Source organism: Lissotriton vulgaris, chromosome 2_1 (assembly GCF_964263255.1).
Source record: "Lissotriton vulgaris chromosome 2_1, aLisVul1.2, whole genome shotgun sequence".
In the NCBI taxonomy this organism is placed as follows: Eukaryota; Metazoa; Chordata; class Amphibia; order Caudata; family Salamandridae; genus Lissotriton; species Lissotriton vulgaris.
In genome coordinates, this window is record NC_141687.1 from 1,418,580,251 (window position 1) to 1,418,607,559 (window position 27,309).

The 27,309-nt window shown below is 43.8% G+C and overlaps 1 protein-coding gene across 1 annotated transcript in view; it reads right to left on the bottom strand.

The window, feature by feature from the left end:
• Positions 1–23,511: 23,511 nt before the first annotated feature.
• Positions 23,512–27,309, bottom strand: part of TNFAIP6 (TNF alpha induced protein 6) — a 212,086-nt gene continuing 208,288 nt past the window's right edge. Inside the window, exon 6 of the mRNA XM_086957242.1 lies at positions 23,512–24,380. Coding sequence (XP_086813368.1) covers positions 24,235–24,380 — 146 coding nt within the window. The 3' untranslated portion in view covers positions 23,512–24,234. The remainder of the gene's footprint in view (positions 24,381–27,309) is intronic.

Genomic DNA, 27,309 nt, shown 5'->3' on the forward strand with positions numbered 1-27,309 from the left:
TGTGTCAGTGGAGTCACTTCAGTCGGTATGTTTGTCTGAGTCTGAGCTGTGAGTTTAGCTGTTCGATCTGCCAGGTCGTTACCCTGGGAAATAGTATCGGTGACTTTAGTATGTGCTTTGCACTTCATGATGGCTATGGCTGTAGGCAAATGTATTGCTTCTAGCAGGGCTTGAATGAGGGGACCATGTTGTATCTTGGCACCGTGAGAAGTTAAAAAACCTCTTTCTTCCCAGAGAACACCGAAGTCGTGAACGACTCCGAATGCATACTGTGAGTCTGTGTATATATTTACTTTCTTGTTCTTGGCTAGTATGCAGGCTTGGGTCAGAGCGATGAGCTCTGCTGCTTGGGCAGATAATGTGTCAATACGATGTGTTTCTATGACTTCAGTTTCAGTGGTCACTGCATATGTGGCTACTAACTCTCCTGTGCTTGTTCTCATACATGAACCATCCACGTAAAGTGTCAGGTCTGGATCGGACAATGCAATGTCTGTCAAGTCTTGTCTTGGCTTTGTCACAGTATTAATGACTTCCACACAGTCATGTGGTGCTGGATCTGCTGTAATGGAGGGTAATAATGTGGCAGGGTTGAGTATGTTGCAACGTCTGATTTCTATGTGTGGTTGAAACAGTGTCAGTTCATAACCTGTCAGTCGTGCTATGGTCAAGTGTTGAGTCTGGGTTCGGTTTAGGAGAACTTCCACGGAGTGTGGAACCTGTACTGTCAAGGGATGTCCTAACACTATTGAATCGCTTTGTCTGATAGCTAGAGCTGTTGCTGCAACTGATTTAAGGCACGCAGGCAAAGCCTGGGCTACTGGATCTAATGTACTAGAAAAATAAGCACAAGGCTTGTGGTGTCCTGCTTGATCTTGTGTGAGAACAGATAATGCTGTGCCATCGCGTTCTGTGACAAAAAGTGTAAAAGGTTTGCTGTAACATGGTGTAGCTAAAACTGGTGCTTGACATAAAGCTTTCTTCAAGTCATTAAAAGCTTGTGTATGTTCCTGAGTCCAAGGGAGGACAGTCGAAGTCGCTGCCTCCTGTGTTGTCAACTGTATGAGTGGCTTGGCTAGGTATGCATACTGAGGAATCCATTGTCTACAGTAAGAAGTGAGGCCAATAAAAGCCCGTACTTCCTTTTGTGTCTTGGGTTGTGGCAGATGTGCAATTAACTGAATACGATTGGTGTCAACTGTCTACCCCTCTTGGACAGCAAGTGTCCAAGGTATACCACTTGCTGGGCACAGAATTGTAGCTTCAAAGGGGACACTTTATGCCCCTTTTCGGCCAGAAAATACAAGACTGTCAGTGATGCGCGTTCGCAGTCACGTTCGGTCCGTGCTGTAATTAACAAGTCATCAACGTATTGCAGCAGTGCAGTGTCAGTCGGCATGTGAATACTGTCTAGTTGTCGTTTCAGGGCTTGACTGTAAATACTAGGACTTTCTGTGAACCCTTGAGGTGCACGTGCAAATTTGAAGCTTCGGCCATTTAAACAAAATCCGAAAAGGTACTGGCTTTCAGGATGAATGGGAACACTAAAGAAGGCGTTCTTGAGATCGATTACAGTAAAGAACGCTGCTTCGGAATCAATAGCAGTCAATAGGGAAGAAATATCTGGGACTACTGGGTACTGTGGTATTATGCATTTATTCAGTTCTCGAAGGTCGATCACCAATCGGTAGACTGGAGGTGCATTTGGGTCAGTTCGTTTAAGAATCGGAATGATTGGAGAATTACATACATTGGAGTCAGTTTCTACAACTACTCCTTGTGCAATGAGCTCGTCAATAATTTTCAATAAGGCTATCACAGCCTCAGGTGGCAACTTGTATTGTCGGATCCGGGGTAGTACAACACCTTGTTTGAGCGTAACACGATAGGGTGTAATGTGCATACAACCTACATCAGTTGGACCTTGCGCCCATAAATGCTGTGGTACATTTTGCAATCTTGGATCAAAATCTCTCAACACATAATGACCTTTAAAGTCACGTAAAAACAATCTCACTCCTTCCGGAGAACAACATATCACTGCTCCTAGTGTCATATGGATACTTCATTACATATATTGCGTTAAGTTAGCATGAGTGTATTACATGTTTAAACAGCCGTTTTTCCTTCAGGCTTCAGTTTTGCACACGACACGTACTTGTTGTTGTAGCTTTCAGCCTAGAAGTGGTGAGGTGTTTTATTTGAGAATAATATGTTATTCCTAAGCTATCAGCTTTGCCTTGTACACTTGGTACAACTGTCTGCACACTGAGAGCTGCACACTCTAAGATTAACCTAACACAAGGTTGCTGGGAAGTCTGATCCTCGCACCACATTAGACATTAGACATAACACAAATAATGTTGATGCCAACATTTTGGGCTCTACGCGGGTTTAAGATAGAGTTACACGAAATGAACGCAGACACTTGGTGCTGCGCATGAAGAGAACTGGTAGATGCTGATGTGAACTGCTCCTACTGACATTGAGAGGTATGGGGTCGCCCTGCTAAAGCCCGAATGAGACCTTCTTAGATATAATATAATATGCTAGATAGGGTGCGCGAAATATAGGTGATATAGATTTCTATAGAAATTGCATTATAACATGCTAGCACCTTTTGCTTACTATGGATTAGTGACTATGCTGCTGACTCTGATTTTTATAATCTGCATTTTGGTATTATACAAGATACTGCGTTTGAGAACTTTGCATTGAATAATAAATATTTCAAACTTGCACTTGTGTTCTTTGACTCTCAGTTTTGGTTTGAAATGATTATAGAACGAAAGAGTGTTCATGTGTTCCACGACTCCTGAGGTATTCTAAAGATCATGTTCTGGTTTGTCTAATACATGTATCATTCCATAATGATCCATGAGACACTGTAGCTAGCTAGGTAACTAGATTTCTGACACTGAGATGAGTTTTTGGATCATCCTAACTCACTAAGGTTCTAGATCTCTATGCACAGTTCTGTGGGAGAACGGAAACCCTGCTACATGGCGCCCAACGGATTGGTTGGCCGTATTTCATGACACTCGAGTAGTATATCATTCAGACCTTGACACCTTCATTCCCGTTTCCGGAAAACGGTGGTGTCGGAAAAACCTACCTATTTATGTGATAGGTGTTTTCAAGCTTGAATTCTTCTAAAAAAACGGTTTCTTTGAATTACTACCCAGTTGTGCTACACTCAGTTCTTTGTCTGGTCTTTCATCTTCCTGTCCTAACATGGCAGTGGAAATAGCGCAGCATAGCCGCGTCGCGGTTCGCGATCACTTGCGGGGATATAATGTACCCGCTGAAGGCTTAGCTGTGGTTCTAGTTGTGAGTGCGGAACACGCGTACCCGTACGAATTGTTTTATTCCTGGGTGACATTTCCGGAAGTAGACGCTAATTCGGGTGTCTATCACACATACACTGCCTCAGCAGTACCGGCAGCTTATGCTCCGTACAGGGCACTGGAAGTACCTATTGACGCTTGGCAGCACGGTGTTTGGTTTGGTGGCGCCCTACCCCATTCTTTGAACGCTACGAGGTTAGGTCCTTTGTCCATTCCGGGCACAAATTGGCCCGCCTTGGGTGGATTTACTCCTCATCCTAATCGCGCCACGTGTAACGTAGCCGACCTGAGACGTCTACATGAGGTCTCGGTTGGAGTGATTAGAGCGCTTGTTCATTACATTAGTCGTAATATTCAAGGCGCAGCCCCCGCAGGTGCGCAGCTTCGAGCAGAACAGGCTGGTTTGAAAATCAGTCCTGTCTTGGTGAATTCCGTTATGGGCAGAAAGCCAGATAGTACGGATGAATTTCCTTACTGGCTAGCCGAGAAATTCGACCAGTTGGAGGCTGTGTTTCCTAATACGACTCCGAGTGAAAAACACCGGATTCTTACGCTTAGTTTACCGAAGGAAATAGCCCCGGACCTTGCTGACTGTGAGACATGGGGTAAGACTTTTGCAGCGGTTTACTCGAGGTGCTTTGGCACACCGTCAGTTTCGAACCTGTCTGCGATCCTCAAGCGTGTTCAGGATGATCACGGACCTGAGTCGGCGGTTGAGTTGGGTATGCGCCTGAACGGTTCATTTGAGACAGTTTGCGGTATTATCCTTGCCAATGTAAAAGGGGATGCAATGAACTTTCAGGTGGCCAATGGTCTGGCGTTAGTACCCGATGCCGGAGCAGTTGACTCATGCACACGCTTTGTGTGGTTATGGCCGCATCGCAGCGCTGATTCACGGACTGTCATTAAGGATTTGCGTGTCTTTGTGGGAATCTTTGCTTGTGGTGCTTTCCATTCGGACCAGGGTCCGGCTTTCGCCTCTAAGGCGTATAAGGATGCTATGGTTTCGTTGGGAGTACAGGTGAAGTTTTCAAGCCCCTACAGGCCTGAGGGCAATTCTGTGGTAGAAAGAATGAACCGCGACTTAAAGCAATCTTTGACAGCCCGAGTTATAGGCACTGGTAGAAACTGGCTGTCCCACCTCTATGGCGTGCAGCGTGCGCTTAATAATCTCCCTAGAAGGTCTCTGGGTGGGCGGACCCCATACGAAATGCTCTTTGGTATCAAGATGTACGTCCCTGACCTTGATGGTGCAGACTGCCAGGCCCAGGCCGCGGCCTTTGACGTAGATGAACATTGCAATGTTTTACAGGATCTACAAAAGACCAGAGACAGTCTTGCAAAGGAACACTTGCCCTCCACGTCGGATGATGCGTTGCAGATCCCGGTAGTTGGCTGGCTACCCCAAGTTGGAGAACTGGTTCGAGAGAAGATCGATAACAAAAAGGAATTTGGTCCCTCATATCGAGCGCCAGTTCGGGTCCTTGGAGTGAAGGGCACAAGAACAGTCATTTTACCACCACTTCCAGGTCGTAAAGAAAACAGATTTATTTCTATTGACAATGTCAAGACACACAGGGTGGCCGATTCTTCATAGCATGACACCGGCTGTATCCTGTCCTTCCGTGGTGAGGCACTCTGTGCTGGCTATTACATCCGGTGCAAATCAGGAGGTGTCCCTCGAGATGCCTGCCATGACAAGTCCTTTATTAAATACTATTCCTGTTACTAACATTGATGAGGTGACCTATGCAGATCCTGCTGATTTATCCATGTCCGATTTACATGCACGTTTGGCTAACCAGTCCAGATTCTCTTTTGACTCTGTTTCGGAACTTTCAAAAAAAACCATCAACTATTGCAAAATATGCCACGTTGTTTAAAAAACATTTTTTAATTCCGCCTTGGACATACGTTTGGCTGATACTATTTTCGTTTTATCTTTTTATGTCAATTGGTTTTGTGTTTTATTTTTTCCGCCTGATTGATGGCCATTATGTGAAAGAAAGAACAGGAATTCGGTACCTTAATGGAACATTGGCCCCTCACTCCTCCTCGCATTCAGCACACAGACTAAAGAGAGACTTACATTCAGTACAAATTACTGCTTGGCCTGTCCTTGATGGGATTGTGTGGGATGCGGTTAGGTTTCAGATACATGGCCCCACAGAAGTTATTAATGTTCCTAATGTGCTTAGAGTAAACATGGGAGATGTGATTAAGCAAAATATTCGTTCTGATGATTGGGATCTTCAGGCAGTAGAAGCATTATTCTCTGATTTAAAATATTATGCGGCCTTTGATGATGAGGATTTATACTTAGATTCTGTCAATTATGGTGATTTATTTTGTTACCAACATTATGGAAATCATTTCTTGCACAAGACAAGTTCCAGGCGGGTTCCTGTGAATTACACTCAGTGGGAACATTGCCCTGCTCCTTTACAGGGGAGCTCAAGTACTTTTTTGGGAAAATACTCTTACTTTACAGATTTTAATCAATCAAATCCTGAGTCGTTTTACTTCAAGGTGAAACAGAAATCAATGCCAAAAGTTAGACTGACTGACACAAAATTGTTGTATTCAAAGTCCTTTCTAGAAAGGTTATCTGTGGATGGCTATGAGTTATGGAAGGATGTTATTGACCTTAAATCGGTTTGGGGTACCAAAGATTGGCAGGTACAAGGCACTGAGGCTTTGCATCGTGCATGTCTCATCCCAAATCACATGTTGTTTTTAAATTCGACAATTTCCCAAACAACGTGTTTTGGATTGGCTACATCTAAAAAATTAAATACCCCTACTATCCCTGATTTGGAAGAATATTCAGGTTGGAGTAATTTCACTACCTTGTCCATAAATCAGATACAAGCTCTTTTGCAAAATTCCTCCTTTAATATTTCCAGTTTTGATCCGGATGGGTGGCTTTTATGGCAAAGAAGCTCTGATTCTTGCCAAAGTCGTTTTTTGGGTTTGTCTGAGGGTTTTACACACATCAGGCCAGATCCCAGGTTTGACCAAGATCACACTGTTACAACTTATTCAGTAGGCAAATTGTGTCAGAACTGGTTACAACATTCCACTTTAGCTGCAGTTAAACTGCATTTGTCCCAGTTGAATGAAAACATAGAGTTAAATGATTTTATAAAAGGCCCAACTATGGGTAGGTCTAAACGCTTTATTTATGCTATTTACAATGAAATTTGGAAATTTTCAAGAGTCGAAGCAGCTAAACGCCTGAGGGCTATTGATCAAGCCAATTTGGAAAAAGTGCTTGCAGTGGTTGATAATAGTATTAACACGCTTTCTTCCAGAATTTACACATTGGATAATATTGTTTCTTCTGTTGTTGATATTGTACATGATGAAGTGTCCACGTTATACCATGGTCAAAATCAATTACGTTCTGTAATGCAGTTTGCCTGGACTCTACAGACAATTAAGGCTGGTCGAGTTCCCTGGACCTCATTGAACGTTTCATCACTTTTTGCCCCTTTTAATCTTACTGATAAACAACGCATGCTTTCAATGCGTGATGCATCGTTTTCTATGTTACATATTGAGAAGCTAGAATCCTTACCTTTTTCTGTTGCTGAAACCACCACTGCCACGTGGCTTATTCATGGTTTAATTACATTACCATTTCCCTTATATAAATTTACTAACTGTATGCGGTATATTGCTATAGGACGATATGAGCCACTAGGCAATGCATTCCTACATGAGGCTTGGTCATTACCATACACATACAGATGTCTGAAAGATGGAAAAGAAGTGAATCTTAATGGTGAGGAATGCACACAGTCACCTGACCATTCATTAATATGCAGACACATTCAGTTACACGGTTCTTGTAATCAGGACCGCCCAAATTTAGCATGTGTTTTAAAAGGCACGCCAGTTCCAGCAGTAGTGCCCACATTTACATTATTAGCTAATGGTAGTTATTTGCTTTTGAACAATGAATTATGTTGTGGTTTATTAATTGGTGTGGCTTATATAGTTACTGTATCAGAGCGTGTAGTGTGCTGCAAGAACGTTCTATACCCACCCACGCATGGCTCTTCAGATGTCTCCATCTGGCCTCGGATCCCAACCTTGGAAGCGAAATTCAATGGTTTAAGCAGAATAAGGGCTCTTTTGTCTCAAAAACAAGTGACCCTGAGTTCGGCCCGGGAAACTTATGTCCTTCACATAGCTAACACCCGCACAGAGGTGCAGGCGCTTTTAAACACTGATTTGCCATTTCATTTCTGCGAGCTGGTACACCAGATTTTTAATGCTTCTTCAACGACTGGGCTGGCGCATTTTTTTAAACTAGTAAGCAGTGGACTCGTGACTACGTTTGAAAAAGTTTTTGGTATCATTCCCACGTTTTTCCACACTATTTTTGGGAGTTTGTTTGGTGGAATACCTGTGTTGCTGGCTGTGGCCGCAGGCTTTCTGTTGGTGTTTTACTTCATAAAACATGGATGCCCATCCTGCGCAAGACGCCGTTCAACGCCTCCTGACACTGTGCCGTAATCGGATGCTCAATTACTATGGAACTTTGCCGCTTGCAGCATTAAGCACGGCCTATAGATTGTCATTTCGGTTCACCGACTTCACGTGTGTCCAACCTGTGTTTCACTGCCTAAACTGCGAGTTCGATTGGGCCATTGATTTGTGCCTATGCTTGAGGACTGCTCCTGACGTCGATTTTGATCAGCTAATGCGTCCCGTCGTGGCTCACGAGCTGATCTGTTCTGGCGAGAGAGTTATGGCCTTGGCAGCGATAAATGGAGTTCTGGGCCAATGGGAGATCTCTGCAGCGGCGAATGCCTTTCTGACACACAGCGTTCTGGTGAACCCACCGAGTTGTCCTCTGACGTTGCAAGAGGATCCGATGCTGGAGGAGCACGTATGTTCTTTCCCATTGCTAAATTGGATGGCTGAACTATTTTCGGATGATGGCAGTGATTTCATACTGGAGGCTGTTGCAACTTTCTTTGCATATACTTTCCAATCGTGAGATGCCTGGAAGGAATGCTTTGTTGTGAAATATGACTTTCCCCTCGCTGAATTGGAGGGATGGACTATGTTCAGCTGATGGAGAGTTCGCTCACGTGAGGTTGCTGGAGATAACGTCTAAGTGGCACATGACTTTGGATATCGGATGAGTGCCTTGGTTTTTTCTCTTACAAACATTTGAATGGATGCGACCTGGTCATACATTTCATAATTTTTTGAACCGGGCGGAAGACTTTTGGTTCAAGACTTTTGATATTTTTTAGATTTGATGCCACTGTAGGCATTCATACATATTCATTCATACATATTCATTCATACATATTTTTAGCTTATTTTGGCTCAAAACTATTGAATTTTGCTTTCAAATTGTGTATCTGATTTAGTATTGCCTTTTCCCTTATGATTGGCGGTGCTCGGACCAATGGGGGGGTGTCATATGGATACTTCATTACATATATTGCGTTAAGTTAGCATGAGTGTATTACATGTTTAAACAGCCGTTTTTCCTTCAGGCTTCAGTTTTGCACACGACACGTACTTGTTGTTGTAGCTTTCAGCCTAGAAGTGGTGAGGTGTTTTATTTGAGAATAATATGTTATTCCTAAGCTATCAGCTTTGCCTTGTACACTTGGTACAACTGTCTGCACACTGAGAGCTGCACACTCTAAGATTAACCTAACACAAGGTTGCTGGGAAGTCTGATCCTCGCACCACATTAGACATTAGACATAACACAAATAATGTTGATGCCAACATTTTGGGCTCTACGCGGGTTTAAGATAGAGTTACACGAAATGAACGCAGACACTTGGTGCTGCGCATGAAGAGAACTGGTAGATGCTGATGTGAACTGCTCCTACTGACATTGAGAGGTATGGGGTCGCCCTGCTAAAGCCCGAATGAGACCTTCTTAGATATAATATAATATGCTAGATAGGGTGCGCGAAATATAGGTGATATAGATTTCTATAGAAATTGCATTATAACATGCTAGCACCTTTTGCTTACTATGGATTAGTGACTATGCTGCTGACTCTGATTTTTATAATCTGCATTTTGGTATTATACAAGATACTGCGTTTGAGAACTTTGCATTGAATAATAAATATTTCAAACTTGCACTTGTGTTCTTTGACTCTCAGTTTTGGTTTGAAATGATTATAGAACGAAAGAGTGTTCATGTGTTCCACGACTCCTGAGGTATTCTAAAGATCATGTTCTGGTTTGTCTAATACATGTATCATTCCATAATGATCCATGAGACACTGTAGCTAGCTAGGTAACTAGATTTCTGACACTGAGATGAGTTTTTGGATCATCCTAACTCACTAAGGTTCTAGATCTCTATGCACAGTTCTGTGGGAGAACGGAAACCCTGCTACACTAGTGCTTTCAATGTTTTAATACCAAGCAAGTTTTCAGGACATGATTTCGTAAGTAACAAATCTGTAGTACGAGACAATGGACCAACTGCAAGGGGAACTGGCTTTGATACTTCGTTAACAATAGGCTTTCCTGAAAATCCAAGGGAAACATTCTGTGAGCCTGAGAGGGGTGCCCCTGGAACCTCGTCGTGACTGATGGTAGTTCTGCTCGCCCCTGTGTCAATCAAAAATTTTCTGTCTTTCCCTAATACCTGACTATGTACATAGGTACCCTCTTGATCTACAGGAACCTCGATAAGGGGCAAGCCAACCTCCCTCTCTAGGCTGTTTCATGAATACTGCTGATAATCGGGGTACTCTGACTGTGCATACTGGTACATTTGCTGTGTGACATGTTGCGTGGCGGCAATGGGTTGGGGCTGAGGTACAGCTACTGTCTGTTGTTGTGCATTCTGGGGAGGTTGCGTGTTCTGTGGAATATTCTGTGGAACATGTTCTGGTCTAGGTGGACGCGGTCTTTCTTTCGTCCGGCCTGTAGCAATATTGTATTTCAGAACGGTACATTCGTTTATATAGTGACCTGGCTGTTTACAGTAATTGCAATTTCCTTTAACAGGAACTGCAGGGTGACTAGTCTGTGTCGTACCTCTCTTCTGGCTATCTGCTGGGACGGACTGGGCAACTAGTACTTTCATTTTCGTATCTTTCATACGTCTCTGTTCATGTTCGTGTTCCTCTCTGATTCGGTTCTGGTGGTACTGTAACATTTGTAACATTTGGGAAGGAGTATTTGCTTGCCAAGTACTTTCGACTTTCAGTACTCTGTTTTTAACCTGTGGTAAGGAATTCTCGACTAGTTTGGTCACAAAAAGATGTGGATAAGATTCACTACTTGTTTTCAGGCCGCTATTAATAATAAAACATTTCTCGAATCTAGAATAAAAATCACTAGTGTCTTCGTCTTGTTTCTGTTTGCAGGCTGAGATTGCATCCGAGTCTTCCTTTTTAACTGTCAATAACCTAGGCAAGACTTGTACTAATAATCCTGGTAATGCTTTGGCTTTGTCCCCAAGACCTGTACCTGGGACTCGCCTATTTTCTTCGTCTTCTAATTCAGTCCAAATAATCTTTTTATCTCCCACCTCCCATTCTTTCTCTTTAAGTTTTTCGTAAATGCCGGCAGGCAACAATACCTTTAACATTTAAGAATGTCGGAATACGTATAATCTCCCATGAGTAACATATCTTTTAATTCACGGTGGAACCCTGCTGGATCTTTATCATGACAGGGCACTAATTTCTTCATTTCCAATAATTCCATTTTGGTCAGGGGTGTGTATACAAATACTCGTTGAAGCTCACCCCCTGGGGTCTGGACGGGATGAACTTCTCGTAAAGGATTCTGTCTGTCTATATAGAATTGTTGCCTTACTGGGGGTGGAACAGGAACGAAATGTGGAGTCAGGAAAGTTCTGTATTTGTGGCGTTGTTCTAGGATGGTATTAATTAAATCGGTACCTAGGCCTCTCCATCTTTTTAGGAGTAATTCCTCCAGTATATTATATAGGGGACCTGGATCAGAATGCTGACTTTCATATAGTGTAATGAGGTGTTGAATCATGTACATACCAACTAATCGCTGTTCGTCTGGAGAAAGGCTCAAAAATGTTTGCGCTACTATGTCATCTTTATATATACTAGTATTTCCAGCCCATTGGACTGCTGACCGGGCTAGTTCTTGTTCAGGCATGGTACGAAGTTCACTATAACCTATTCTTTCTTTCAGTATTTTATCAGTGGCTTGGAATACATGTTCAAGAGAACATTGTTCTGGTATGGGAGAGAGGAAACGTTTCTGTTTTTCCAGACGAATTGGTCTGTCAAAAGGTCTGTCAAAAGAATTCTGTCTTGGAAGTCTCGCTCTTCCTACGTACGCTATTCTGCCTTGAGTTCCTGTGTCCATATCATCGTCCTCTGAGACGTCATCATCTGCTTTCTCATCTTCTCTCGCTGTTTTGTCCCTTACGTGTATGTCTAGAATTTCTTTACGTATCTTTCTGTACATGGCTTCTATACAACTTTGTTTATCATGTTTTCCATTAGCTATGTTATCACTCCATTTAATCAGAAGTTTCATTTCTTCTATGTTTTTACCTGGCCGGTCTTGTTCCCTAATCAAACAATTTATCAGGAACTGTAAGATCATACTCTGAGTCTCCACCTTTTGGTGTGCCATGCTCTCGTGAATACTTTCTGGTTTCTCCCCCGTTCTAATTAAGCATGGGCGGAAAATCCGTTTTGCTCGCGGATTTTGCGGATTTTCGGTAAATTCGCAATCCGCGAGATTCGCGAATCTCCCGCAAAATCCGCAAATCCGCGAGCAGCGGATTTTATGGCTTGCTCGCACTGTTTGCGTGAGTTCGCGGCTTCCCAGTACAACTTCGCGCCCCGCGAATAAGCGCAAAATTGCAGAAATACGATCTGAGCAAAACTGAAACTACTTACCAGGTTCAAAAGTTCAGGCTCATCATTAGTAGCCATTTCCTGTAGTGCTTCCTGAGGGGCCCCTCCAGAGTTCAGTTGCCAGTTGCAACTATTATGTGACCCTGCTCTGAACCTCAGAATAGTTACACATATGCCACAAAGGTCCTGAATTACAGCTAAGGGAGACAAGCAGGAGCCAGGCTGGAAGTTCAAATCCATTAATCAGCCCCTAATTCATTATTGTCAGTTGGGGCAGGGCAGGTGTTGTAACTAATTTTGCAACAATGAAAGCACTTAGCAAGTGCAAAAGATCACTAATCAGGAAGCACTAAGGAAGCAGGTGCCAGCTAAAAAAATATTCTGTGACACATTAATCAGCCCCAAATTAATTCAGGTCACTTGAGGCAGGGAAGGTGTGCTTTCTTTGCCACAATAATGTACACTGACTGGACAACCAGAGGGTGCTGTGATGAAACAGAGGGTGGCATGGGTGGGCCAGAGGGTGGCATGAGTAGTCAGAGAGTGGCAGTGGTGACAGAGAGTAGCAGTGATGAAGAAGAGTGTCCCAAACAGGCTGGACACGTAGAAACAACAAGTTCGCGAAACTTGCGACCCGACAGGTAAGTTCGCGTTTGCGAAATTGTACAAAACCCTCGCGAACTGGCAGAAACCCGCGCGAACACAAAAAAAAAATCCGCAAATTCGCGAGAATTCGCAGATTTTGCGAATTGCGAGTTCGCAAATCCGCAAAATTCGCGAACGCGAGATTCGCAAAATTCGCCCATGCTTAGTTCTAATAAAGTGATATATGTTGTCTAAGTGTTTAGTCATTTCCGGTAAAATAGTCAAATAGTTTGCAACACGTCGCAGACGTAATGAATATAATATCATCTCTCCTTCGCCTGGTACTGGATCATATCTACAATCTGTAAGGTACTGTCTAAGGGTTGCGAATGTAGCCGCTTTCGGTGTGCGTTGTAATGCTGCTTCTCTGAGTGTAAGTCGTTGTAGTGGAGGCGGGGTGACAGGAATACCTCCTACGGCGCCTCCTGAAGCGGAAGCGTAACCATCAACTAGATGTGTTGTTGCTACTGGTGTCAGAGCTTGAAAAGTAGGTGTAGGTAATGTAGGCAGACTCTGTGTTGTCAGTGTAGCAAAAGGATTGGTAGGACCGACAGTAGGAGGGACAGTAGCAGTAGTAGTGACAGGATGGGAAATGACGACGGGTGGGGGAGTCGAGTCTTGAGGGAGTGGGGGTAACGTGTCCTGAACAGGCTGAGCAGGCTGAATAGGCTGCTGTACATTATTAACAGGTGGTACGCGTACATTGGTGTATGCTGGAGCTACATCACCTAAATAGGAAGAAAGGAAAATGTCTGTTGCGGTCTGTTGGTGACGGAGTTTAGTCGGGACCAATGGTGGTGGCAAGTTACAGGGTACTTCCGGGGTCGCTTTAGGCAGGCCCTCGGCAAGAACAGGATACATGCCTGTAATAAGGGCATTTCTTTGTCAGTCTAATTGTTCTATTCTGACCCGTTCACCTTCTTCTAGTAACTCTCTTTCTCTGGCTTTTTCAGATTCCTCTCTACTTTTCTCTGCCTTTCTGATTTCTTTCTCTGTTCTTCTATGCGCTTCTTTACGCCACAATTCTATGGCATCTTTCTGGGATTGTCTGGCTTTCTTCTTCCATAATGCTTCTTCTACTCTCATGATGCAATCAGCATCCCATGTCCCTGAGACAGGCCATCTATACTTCTCTTCCAGATCTTTAGTATAATCCACCCACAAATCTAGATATAGTATGGCATCTAAGCCGTGCTTGTGGTACATAAAATGTCCAGGAGTGTCCCTAGGCGGGACGGGAACTGCTTCTTCGAGTATCCCTTTCCTAGTTCCTATCTGACGTAATTTCGAGAACAGTGGCATATTTGAACTGACTTGAACGTGAACACAGTAAACACAGTAATGAATAGCAAACAATCATACATACCACAACATTAAACACATTGAAACATTTCAGACTGATATTACCTGGAACAAAGAAAACATATATTCTGGAAATCTCGAGAAACAATACTAGAATACTGGATTACTAGATGCACTGCTAAAACAGTACAGACAATACCGGTCCCATAAAGAGACACGTCATACCGCATTCACCTAAGTGAACACGTCTGGACCAGGTCTATGTACCTAGACCCGTCTTGACCGGGCACAAATTAATGAACCAGTCTAGATGCGTTCCCAACAACGGTACTCACCGGGAAGCAGAAACTGAAGGCCTCGGAAACTGGACTGGACTGGACTGCGTCGGGCTACGATTTCTCCTACGCATGCGCTTCGGAACAGGTGGGCCTCCGGATACCTCGGACCTTGCTCTCTCGACTTGGGGCTCTGGTCGGGATCCTCCGCATTCCTCACCGCCTCGTCTGGATGCCGGACCGCAGTCTCCGTCTCCTCCGGGGGCCTGAGGGAGATAGCAGGAAAACCCGCAGGTGTGCACTGGATCCCTCACGGCTGTAGAAGGGGTCAAGGCCTGCGTTACATCGCCGGCGAGTGGGGAAGGGGGGTCCCTATTCGGGCGCCAGATTATGTGGTAAATAAAATTACCGGACTATTTTTCCATACATTAAATATCAATAAGGATAGCTCAATCAAATGAGAGGCAGAGTCCGTGGTATCTGAGTCATACGGGCTTTAATTATGATCCTCGAGGAACAGGACATCATGTTCCATCACCACTAAGGTTCAGGAAGGGATATTCAACGCTTTATTAACATCACACATTATATATAGTAAAGCAGTATAATTGAAATGAATACAGTAGGCGTAACAAGTGAAAAGTAAAAGATAAGAACACATGTGCGTAACAGGAGGCGTGTAAGAAGGCGTACACATGGGCGTGCACTTGACATGTCAGAGAAACGTCACAAGAAGTGACATAAGTGGGTGGATACATAGTGAATTCCTGCAGGGTCAGCAGAAACATTTGGCCTAGATGCGCGCGCAACTGAGTATGACGTGTAACTGGGGAGAACTGGGGGCTTTGACTTTAGCACTAGAAGAGGAGACTGGTGTCTGGGATGTCAGAACGACCTGTACCTATGGCATATCTGGTATCTCATGTTTGGAGGATGTAGTATCTGAAGTAAAAGGTCTCTCGGGCAGAGGCCGTTCAATACTGAATGCTAGTGCGTGCATACGTGTCTTGGTGCAATGCGCGGGGCCATGGGCCTACCATGGTAACGGGTTCAGTAAATCACTTGCAAGGAGGACAGGAAGGCCGGGCCCTTTGCTCTGCAACCGGGAATATGTTTACCTATTTCACTAGACCGGAATGTGTTTTCGAGGAGGCTGAGCTGATAACTGTAGGCAAAATACTGTCTTTGGCAGGAAGGCTAGGCTGAGCCGGGCTGGCACCATATGCCTAGAAGCCTAATTAACGTGGTTTTCATGTAGGACTGGATAGCTGACATGTTAAGGTTGGACGCAAACGCATATGCGTCTCTGTGGCATGCACGGAAAAGAAGTTACACGACATACAAGGAACATGGGTGTATGGATAGGGTGCGAGTGGGGGACACATTGGCTACCTGAAAATTTCTATTACCTCACTTCAGAAAACACATTTGAAAGACTGCATCTGCTGAACCTCTGGACCGCAGAAAGAAAGACTGCACCAAGGAAGGCTGCACCGGCTGCACCTATTGAGCCAAAGCAGTACTTCAGAAAGATAAGAGCTGCTTCTGCTGTTGAAACAGTGGAAAGAGACCCTTAGGGGTGGACCTGCTCCCACTTGTGCCAAGGGTCCAGTGAGTGGACTCCAGAGGCTAGCTGGCCAGCCTCCTTGTAAGCTTCAGAGGCACAAAAGCGAAGGAAGCCATGCACCTGCAAAGTGCCCAGTGCAGCATACTCCCCAGCCCGGGAGCATGTTATTGACCATGCCACACACTAGTTTGCAATTCTTTATTCTTCAGTATGCAACCGTTAAGTGAGCGCATTGTGTTACAAACTTTATTAACCACACCCACCAGATTATGTAATACTTGTAAGGAGTCTTCTGAGGACCACTATGGGCCTCATACACTTAAACACAGGACACCACATCTCCCCCTTTTTAAGTAAAAAGTATAAACAAATATATATAAATATACACATTATAACACCTTGATTAAATGTCGTTGAGGTGCCTGCACCAGTCTTCCAGATTTAGTTGTACAAGATAGAGGAGGGGTGTCTTCATCTGGTATCTCTGGAGACGAGTGGTTTGCTTGACCTGGTCACTCAGGTGGACTTGACTCACTCATGAGGTCTGGAGCTGACTAATATCTAGGCAAAGGCTTAAAGTGTGACAAGTCTCTGGTTATGGATTTTCCAGGTCATAGTACAGGGACCATTTGTAGTTTGCTCACCACAACTCTTAGCAGTTCAGCATCAAACAGATGTCTGTATGACTGCTTTCGCTTTACAAACACTTGGCCTCCTTTCTCAAAAGCCATGTCTCGAGTGTGTTGGCGCTTATTGGCTTAAGCCTTCATTTTGCATTTGCAAGAGGTGTCAGTGACACAAATCTCATTCAGGGTCTATTGACCACCTGGTGGTCCATTGTGGTATCTCCTTTCAGAGAGCTCTCTCAAACAGCAAGGTAGTAGGACTTTCTCCTCTTTTGGAATGAGGAGTGGAAGAGTAGGTATGAACAGCTGGGCATAAAGCAGACTTGAGGTCGACGCCTTCTAGCTCAACACGCTGAACCACCCTTTTCAAAGTACTCATAAATCGTTTAGCAATGTCATTTGCCTGTGGCCAGAGAGGTGTCCTTTTATCATCTCTGATGATCAAATGATTAAGGAAGTTTTTGAACTATCTGCTATTGAAGGAAGAACGTTGTCAGATTTGAGAATGGAGGGAACACCTCAGGTTGTGAAAATGTAATCAAGCCTATTGATGACTCTGTCATGTTTGGTTTCCACTAAAGGAAAACATGAGTGCTCAAAACTACCAGGAGATGATGCCCATTATTGAGGGGTCCGAAGAAACCAATGCAATCCTCTACTAAGCTTGCTTAGGTAGACCAGACATGTTCAACAGGTGCTGAGTCATTTTGGGAGACAGACAGTTGCACAGATGACAAGTTTTAAGCTCTCTTTAAACTAGTTTACCAAGATATGGGTACCACATTTGATCACTGAGGGCTCTTTTGGTAGCAGCAATGCCATGATGTCTTATTTGTTCCCGTTCAATAACTTGTTGCTTCAGGCTTTCTGGGATGACTATTTTTGCCCCACTTAGTATGACAACATCATGTGTAACAGAAAGTTATTCACAAACATTCTTCAATTTCTGGTACTCAACATCATCAGTAAGAGGTCAAGTGTGCTTCCTCCATGATTGTGTTGTAATGATTTCTTTGAATTTAAGCATGTTTTTATCAGTATTATTAGCTGTCAGAATCTGTTCAATAAAAAGAGCTGCAGGTGCGCTTGACTTTACTATGAAATTGATGTAAGCCTCAGCCTCTTTGGACGTTGTGCTATAACGCTGTAGTGGCACTCGTGAATAGTACTCTGTGGAGTTTTGATCTTTCCCCAGTTTGTACACGATAGTGTGTCATACTCCTGCAGATGCAACCCCCACCTCTCAATGCGAGGGAGCATGTTGGCTTTCGGATTTCCTAACATCGCGAGCAATGCCTTATGATCCTTGACAAGGGTGAAATGCTTTCTGTACAGAAAGATATGAAAGTGTTCACACGCCGACACTACAGCTAAGCTTTCTTTCTCCAGTTGAGAATAGGCATATTAGCCAACACAGTGTGTCCTGATTATTGAGTTTTCCATTGTGTTGGGCAAGGATCACGCCCAACCTCACAGGGCTTGCCTCCACCACAACGTCTGTATGCAATTATGGATTAAAATATGGAATTTCAGTTGCATTTACAATTGCATTTTATTTTCTTGAAACTTCGGTTACATTCAGATGACCATTCAAACCAAGCATCTTGCTATGCTAGTTCTCTTAGCGGGGCACCCACAGTGGCAAACTCTAGAATGTACCTGGAGCAGTAGCTGGCTATGCCTAGGAGGCATTGCCGCATGGTCACATCTTCTGTAGGGCAAGTAGATGACAATGCTTGTACCTTGTCGGGGTCAGGAGTCAAATCCCTTTTCAAAGAAAGTATATTACCAAAAAATGTAAGTCTATTTTTGTGAAATTCACATTTCTTAGCATTTAGTGTGAGACATGCATCAGCATGCAGACGGCATACTTGTATGAGTACTTTGTCATGTTCCTTACGTGTAGCCCCAACCACCCATTTATGATCACTGTAGTGAAACGCATGTGTGACAGGCTGAATTATTCGACGAATTACATCTTGAAAGATTTCTGCAGCTGACAACATACCAAAACGGAGTCTTTTGTATTTGAACAAACCAACACGCATTGAAAAAGTAGTAATGTACCTACAGTTTTCTTCCAGTTCAAGTTGATGGTAACCTTTGTTCTGATCAAGGTAGGAGAAAACGTTGGTGCCGTTCAGCAGAGTGATCTTGTCCGCAATAAGTGGTCCTGGATATCTTTCTCTTTCGACTGTTGGCCTGCAGCATTTCAACACAAATGTGCTCCTAACCTCTACTGTTCTTTTTTGGTACCAGCACAATGGGTTAAACTGTACCTTCATTGTTTGAAGTTTCCCAAGTCTCTGAAACAATGTTGGGAATTGACTCACTGCTTCAGAATGAGCATTCAAGTTGTATTTAATAGAGATAAGTCCCATGTCAGCACCAGTATCGAAACTTTATAAGCATGCACTCGACGAAGTACCCAGGAGGACATGAATTGGTGCTTGCACAGTCGTTTTCTTGTGCCACATGGTCCCCACAAAGGATCCTTTGCTCTCCAAGGGTGTAGAAGCTGCTCGGGTGTACACCTTTGTTCTTGACAGTGTGATACATGGAATAATAGCACATGGCCTTGGAACCAGGTGCAAATTCCTCCTCCAGTGTGCTTGGGTGCCTATGAGGGCAGGAGCACCAGCACATGGACACTGAAGTTTCTATTGGATGCAACAAAGAGTATAGATAACAAAAGCAAAACTACATTTTAAAGCTGCAACTGCTATATCAAAGAGAAACACCGTAGACTGAAAGAAGTACCTAAAAAGCCACTGAGGCAATTTCAAAATTTTGCTCATATTTTTTGAAGCTCTGCAGAACAGCAGGAGCTACACAAAGGAGTGACACTGTGTCCTGGGGCTATCTGGACCAGTGGCATCCCCCCTGTGCCCCTCAGCAGAAAAAAGTTGCCGCCCTAAATCTATAGAGGGGAAACATTAGTGCCACAGTAGTAGATGACTGTCAAATTGCACGTGGGGCTGATCCATTGGTGTGCTTAGGGAAGGCATGGGAGCTATTGAGTGCTGGGTCATTAGAGATTGCTACGCAGCTTGGTAAAATGTTAGAAATATGTTTTTATTGCAATTTTAATTGTTTTGCAATTGCAAATATATCAAAGCCTTTAGGCATGTCCTTTTCATAGTGAAAGGCAAAATATGTTTGGGATAACATCGTGAAATGGTCATTGATATTGAAGTACTCATATTTCATTGCTAAATGTATGGTGAGCACCGTGTGAAAGAGCCAGTAGGCCTGTTTTGTAATTGTATACCACATGATTTGCTGTAGGCTTATAAGGGGCTGTGGTGGCTTTCGGATTTAAGCCTGCTAGCACACAAACCGTTAAAAGAACCTCAGATTCACAGGGTCTCCTCTCCATATATGGGTTATCTGAATACTGCTGTCTTTCGTTAGTACTCATCCCATTTAGGTTGTGAGGCACCTTAGAGGGTGATCCATTTTACTTTGTTTGACCTGCCATTTTGCGTAGCTTTGTAATTTTGTGTATAGTATTCTGCTTTGTGTGTATCAAACTAATCAAAGTATGTTTCCTTTTTAAGGAAAAGGTAATGACTGTAAATTGCTTTATTGAGGGTTGTTTATTGAATTGCTAAGTTCTGAGTTATGGCCCACTGCCCCTTCTACAGAAAGGCTTTGACTGCTCTGTCTATGTACTCTGATGGTCTAATAGTACAAGCGGTACTTATTTCCATACCTTGAGCCACAACTGGGGCCAAAAACAAATTTATTACACTGGGACCTCCAATCTGGATTTCTTTCACAGATGAAGACTTAGAGTGAGTGTGCAGGCCTTGGCTTTGCCTCTTCTAGACACTGGAAAACACATTCACACAAATCTACCAAATTATCCACCACAGTTACCTGCAGCTGGAAGATTGATAATTCAACCCAATAAGACTGATCACACAGCACTTAATTGATTGATCCTCAGTGGCTTCTATTGGAACCTAGAATTAATTTCAAGCTGTGCTGCATTATGTACTGGGGTAATCAATTACAAACGAACCAACAACATATAGTCCCAATTTGAAGATAAGATGCAGTTGTATTATCAGTAAAGGCATACAAAATATGCTTCACAATTATAAGGCAGCATCAACCATGCTTCAAAATTCTGTACTAAGTGAAAGGTGAACACGTTGTGCTTGTGAAGAAATAATTAAACGGCGCCAGTGAAACACGTGAACAATGAAAAATACTAGAGCTTATTGGAAATATTCTAGCTAATCTTATGCATTAATTAATACAATACAGAAGTAATGGAGAATCATTGCATAGTACAGAATCTAACTTTAGATGATCCCAAGTCAATGGAGATTCATCCTTCATGACTGGAGATCATCATCAGGACAACGGTCACACAAAGTTAGACGATTACTGCCTGAGAAAAAGCCAGGGCTTATAGACAGGTTCCATCAGTGGATGAGGGAACCCAGGGGCATATTATCAACAACTAGCAATATTTATCGCTAAAGAAGCTTAGCGTAATTTTTTTTATCGCCAAGCATCGCCGGATTTTATCGCAGAGATAACGTGCTATTAGCAACGATTATCTCCAATGCGATAAAATAACCGGCAATAGCGGCGAAATGCGTGAATATCGCTGGAAAACCAGCGATATTCACGCATCATCGCCAATAGGGTCTTAGCCAGAATATCCACCTCCCATTGGATATAATGGCTAAGAACTGGTCTGAGCAGGTGTTAGTTTTTAGCGATATTCACTCGTAGCGCAATTTTTTTATCGCTACGCTTGCCTTGCTAATAGGAGATAGCGACGTTAGCGACTGCTTTCAGTCGCTAACTGGTTGGATATGCCCACTTTTCATGTCATTAGCCATAAATATCGCTGACATGCAAAGCGGGCCCCAAACCGCTTGCTATCACCTAAAAGCTGTCGCTAACTTATGTTAGCAACAGCTTGCTAATAGGGTGATGAAATTATCGCCGCTTTGCGGCCAAAAATGGCCGCAAAAGCAGCGATAATTTCATTTCGCCTGCCTTGATAATATGCCCCCCAGATCTTTGCCTATGTGGCTGGAAAAGCATCCTAAACAAAACGTCTATGCTTAATGGTTGAACTTCAAAGATGCATGTGCCAGGAAATGGCGATGTGGTAACCTAATTGGGTGAGACTACCAAGGTGAGTTCAGGAGTCACAACGGTCCTCTTGGGAGGTTTCCAAAATGCGAAGGTATGAATCCGTACAAGTAGAAAATGTGCCCCTGGGACAAAAAGAGAAGCCTGAATCGTCTTGGTTGAAGCCGTAAATTGCTAACAACGAGTGATCATCAGGGAGCTGCTGGGCTATAACTTGCTGGCCAGATCCACAATGAAGGCGGCTACACTGGTGAAAAATCAATGTGTGACATGTGGTTATTCAAGCCATAATTGACTTACACACTGCAATCAACTGAATGCGGCAAAGCCAAGAATAGCCTGGTCCGTGACTGAAGTAGCTGCTGTGGGTCCCTTGGGGCAGCGAGACCTGATTGAATCAGACGATTCCCCAATTTATTCCCATTGAGACAGTGTTGCATGATACTACATGTACCCAGATCTCTACTGGGACCACCGGTTTCTCCTGTGTTTTATAATAGCATTATGTACAGGGGTCTACACAAAATTGCAAACCTCCACAACGAATGGACTACACCCTGGCTGCATTCACTACAAAGAATGCAAATGACATGCACCTTTAAGTTATTCATAGGTACAAAAGGGAATGCATCTAACCAAGCCTCCTACAGCCTTACCCTAAGGTGATGGAATGCTCTGTCAGAAATTATAGAGTGCCCTCATGTTACTCTTTCAGAAGAGACCTAAAAATCAAGTATTTATGAGTTTTCTGTCTTCTAATTGGAAACCCTGGAAATGTAAATCCCTTGCTAACATATAACATACTCTGATGCCTCTACACAAGTTTGGCTCTAGACAAATACATAAATAAATCAATTCCCTTTTTTGTCCATGTGCAAGCATCTTATTGTGGCTTTAAAATGTTGTGTTACGAGATGTGAATGGCACTGCATTGCTGTTAGTGTGGCCTTGTAGTGCTGCCAAAGTTCAGCAGTGCTTTATTCTATACGACCAGAGTAAGAGTGAGCACCCCATTTGCCTGGTCTCTTTTTTGTCCTTATTCAAGATGGTAACTGTCCATTACCTCAGGTGACATGTACCTAACTGATCCCACGCCCAACACTACATCATTTATATTATTCATTACAGTGGTGAGGATCTTTCTTTGAACAGCAGGTGGTGTCCCTGCTATTAACTTCCCTCCTTGGGCGCCTTCAACAAGCTAACACAAGAACCATAAATGACAGTTCACTTTCCTGGGCACTAGGAGAACTAAATAAGTCTCAACCCACATTTTCGAGCTCATACTGATATAGGCTACTACATGTGTAAGTCTACTTCTGTTATACTTGTTACATAACATACTTAACAATAGTAAAGAAGAATGAGAAAAGTTTGTACAATGGAATAGTACACATAAAGTTTATTATATAAAAATACATACAGAAAAATTCCACAGCACCATAGTCGCCAGAACAAATCCATACCCCGAGCACTCTTTGGGCCAGAAGTATTTTTGCTTCCACTAGAATTTTATGAACCAATTTATTTATTGATAGCTCAGTTTGTAAAATGAGGAGTGGGTTGTAATCTGACCTTCCATATGAATATTAATGAGGTGGGTCACAAATTGCAACCCACTTTGAATGGTGGCCCTCAAAGGGATGGTGGTCTCCTAAGGTCAGCAGACCACCATGTCTGTGATTGCTTTTAAATAAAGTAAACATTTTTATATAGGCAGAATGTTTACCTTAAAGGAAAAGAGGGCTGAGATTGTTTAATTTTTTAAAAAATATTGTGAGAGTTGGCAGTGGTCCCATGGACTACTATCTACTCAACAAAATTATTTTTTTGCAGCCATTGGGACCCATTACCTTTTACGAATAAGTTAGCACCCCAACACAGGAGTCAGCAATGTTTCCATATTTTGTTACAGGATTTCGATTGCAAAACATTGATACATCTGATACCGATTCAGTATTTGGAAGGGAAGCCTACACACACCACTTCCAATTAGTGAATCGGCTTCATGAGGTCGCAAATCTAATTTAAGGAGTTGGTAAAAGTTTACCGACTGATAAAATATGCTTGTTATATAGGAAAAACCTATTATGCGGCTGAAAACTCCAAGTTAGACAGTTTGTGTACATAAAAAAGGTTTGTACATTCAGCTTTTTTATTTTTATAATATGCTTCCTTGTCTCGAGTGATTATTAAATAACGTTTATAAAACTGCCCTGATAGTGAATGATACCTTGTATGTGACATTTTTTCTTTTAACACACCATTTAGTTGGCCACAAGCATCTTTCCTTTTAACAACATAGAAATCTGCATGCAATGTCTTTGAAAGCATATGTTACAAATTCATATTCAAATTTCGATTTCACATTTCTTTTCGTTATGCTGTACGCTGAGGTTTTGAGATCTTTTGCATGCCACTGTATGTTGCTTTTAATCCATTTCAAAGCTAATCTTCAGATCAAACTAAAACATGGCCGCCTCTTCATCAGATCTAGGTGTAGGTAATTGTTTCCGGCATTTCAGTTGATTTGCTTATCTCTTCTGCCTCTGTCTGTAGGTTCAGGGCAACATATTCAATCTGGAAACCGCCGGCAGTGACCGAAGCATCCGACAAAAACTTCAACGTCATCACGTTCCCTGTAATAGGAAAGAAGTGCAAAGTTACCTATCATGTTTACATCCTGGTGCGTTCAAATAATCTTCGCTTCTGAACATCTCTTCTATCCACCAGGCAATATCCATTGTTTAAAAAACATCTGGACTCTAAAAGCTGCCTTCAGATTTATCAAGATAATGACTCAATATTTTATTCCATCAAAAAACATTGGAAATGTAAATGTGAAACAAATGCAAAATGGATCTGCTATGGTCATTAGTTCACATAACCAGTGGGAGCAATAACCTTTGCAAGAAGAATAATGACAAATGGCAAAATAGAACAAGCATTAGGAATGCATTAGGGCTCGGGTTTGTTTGAGTTTGAGATAATGGCATTGTAATGGTAATGTGCACTGACAGCTGCTGATGATTGTGCCAATTGAAAGAGTGGCTGGTGTACTGTCAGCTGTTGGTATGTGTGTGTGTTTAGTGAAAGTTGCACTGACATTGTGTGTTGTGTGCGTGGGTGTTTAGCGGCACTGATGCATGGTCGTGTTTGTTTTTGGTGAAAGCGTACATTGATGGTTGTTGGTGTTTGTGCATGGTGAAACCATTCATTGACGGCTGGGGGTGTGTTGTTGTGTGTGTTGTTTTCTGTGTAGTGGTGAGTGTGTTGTGGTGAGTCTGTGGGGGTGAGCCTGGGGAGTGAGTGTGGTGCTGACTGTGTTGTGGTGAGTGGTGAAGAGTGTGTGGTGTTGAGAGAGTGAGGTGTGTGGTTTGTGTGTGTGCTATGTGTGTGTGGTGTATGTGTGTGTGGTGTGTGTGTGGTATGTGTGTGTGGTGTTATGTGTGTGTGGTGTTTTCTGCACACTCACACACTGCCCCTACACATTCACACACTGCTCACCCGCACACTCCCAATGTCACCCTGCATAGTCACACACTGTTTATCCTGCACACTCATTCTGCACACTCACACAATGTGCACCCTGCACCCTTACACACTGTCTCTGCAGTCACTCTGCACTCACTGTCACTCTCCACTCACTCTGCACTCACTGTCACTCTCCACTCACTCTCCACTCACTGTCACTCTACACTCACTCTGCACTCACTGTCACTCTACACTCACTCTGCACTCACTGTCACACTGGCACTCACTCTGCACTCACTGTCACTCTGCACTCACTGTCACTCTGGCACTCACTCTGCACTCACTGTCACTCTGGCACTCACTCTGCACTCACTGTCACTCTGCACTCACTGTCACTCTGCATTCACTGTCACTCTGGCACTCACTCTGCACTCACTGTCACTCTGCACTCACTGTCACTCTGCACTCACTGTCACTCTCGCACTCACTGTGCACTCACTGTCACTCTGCACTCACTGTCACTCTGCACTCACTGTCACTCTGCACTCACTGTCACTCTCGCACTCACTGTGCACTCACTGTCACTCTGCACTCACTGTCACTCTGCACTCACTGCCACTCTGCACTCACTGTCACTCTGCACTCACTGTCACTCTGCACTCACAGTCACTCTGCACTCACTGTCACTCTCGCACTCACTCTGCACTCACTGTCACTTTGCACTCACTGTCACTGTGCACTCACTGTCACTCTGCACTCACTGTCACTCTGCACTCACTGTCACTCTGCACTCACTGTCACTCTGCACTCACTGTCACTTTCGCACTCACTCTGCACTCACTGTCACTCTGCACTCACTGTCACTCTGCACTCACTGTCACTCTGCACTCACTCTGCACTCACTCTGCACTCACTGTCACTCTGCACTCACTCTGCACTCACTGTCACTCTGCACTCACTGTCACTTTCGCACTCACTCTGCACTCACTGTCACTCTGCACTCACTGTCACTCTGCACTCACTGTCACTCTGCACTCACTGTCACCCTGCACTCACTGTCACTCTGCACTCACTGTCACTCTGCACTCACTCTGCACTCACTCTGCACTCACTGTCACTCTGCACTCACTGTCACTCTGCTCTCACTGTCACTCTGCACTCACTGCCACTCTGCACTCAATGTCACTCTGCACTCACTGTCACTCTGCAGTCACTGTCACTCTGCACTCACTCTGCACTCACTGTCACTCTGCACTCTCTGTCACTCTGCACTCACTGTCACTCTGCACTCACTCTGCACTCACTGTCACTCTGCACTCACTGTCACTCTGCACTCACTGTCACTCTGCACTCACTGTCACTTTCGCACTCACTCTGCACTCACTGTCACTCTGCACTCACTGTCACTCTGCACTCACTGTCACCCTGCACTCACTGTCACTCTGCACTCACTGTCACTCTGCACTCACTCTGCACTCACTGTCACTCTGCACTCACTGTCACTCTGCTCTCACTGTCACTCTGCACTCACTGCCACTCTGCACTCAATGTCACTCTGCACTCACTGTCACTCTGCACTCACTGTCACTCTGCACTCACTCTGCACTCACTGTCACTCTGCACTCACTGTCACTCTGCAATCACTATCACTCTGCAATCACTGTCACTCTGCACTCACTGTCACTCACTGTCACTCTACACTCACTGTCACTCTACACTCACTGTCACTCTGCACTCACTGTCACTCTGCACTCACTATCACTCTGCACTCACTGTCACTCTGCACTCACTGTCACTCTACACTCACTGTCACTCACTGTCACTCTGCACTCACTGTCACTCTACACTCATTGTCACTCGCTGTCACTCTGCACTCACTGTCACTCTACACTCACTGTCACTCGCTGTCACTCTGCACTCACTGTCACTCTGCACTCACTGTCACTCTACACTCACTGTCACTCTGCACTCACTGTCACTCTACACTCACTGTCACTACACTCACTGTCACTCTACACTCACTGTCACTCACTGTCACTCTGCACTCACTGTCACTCTGCACTCACTGCCACTCTGCACTCACTGTCACTCTGC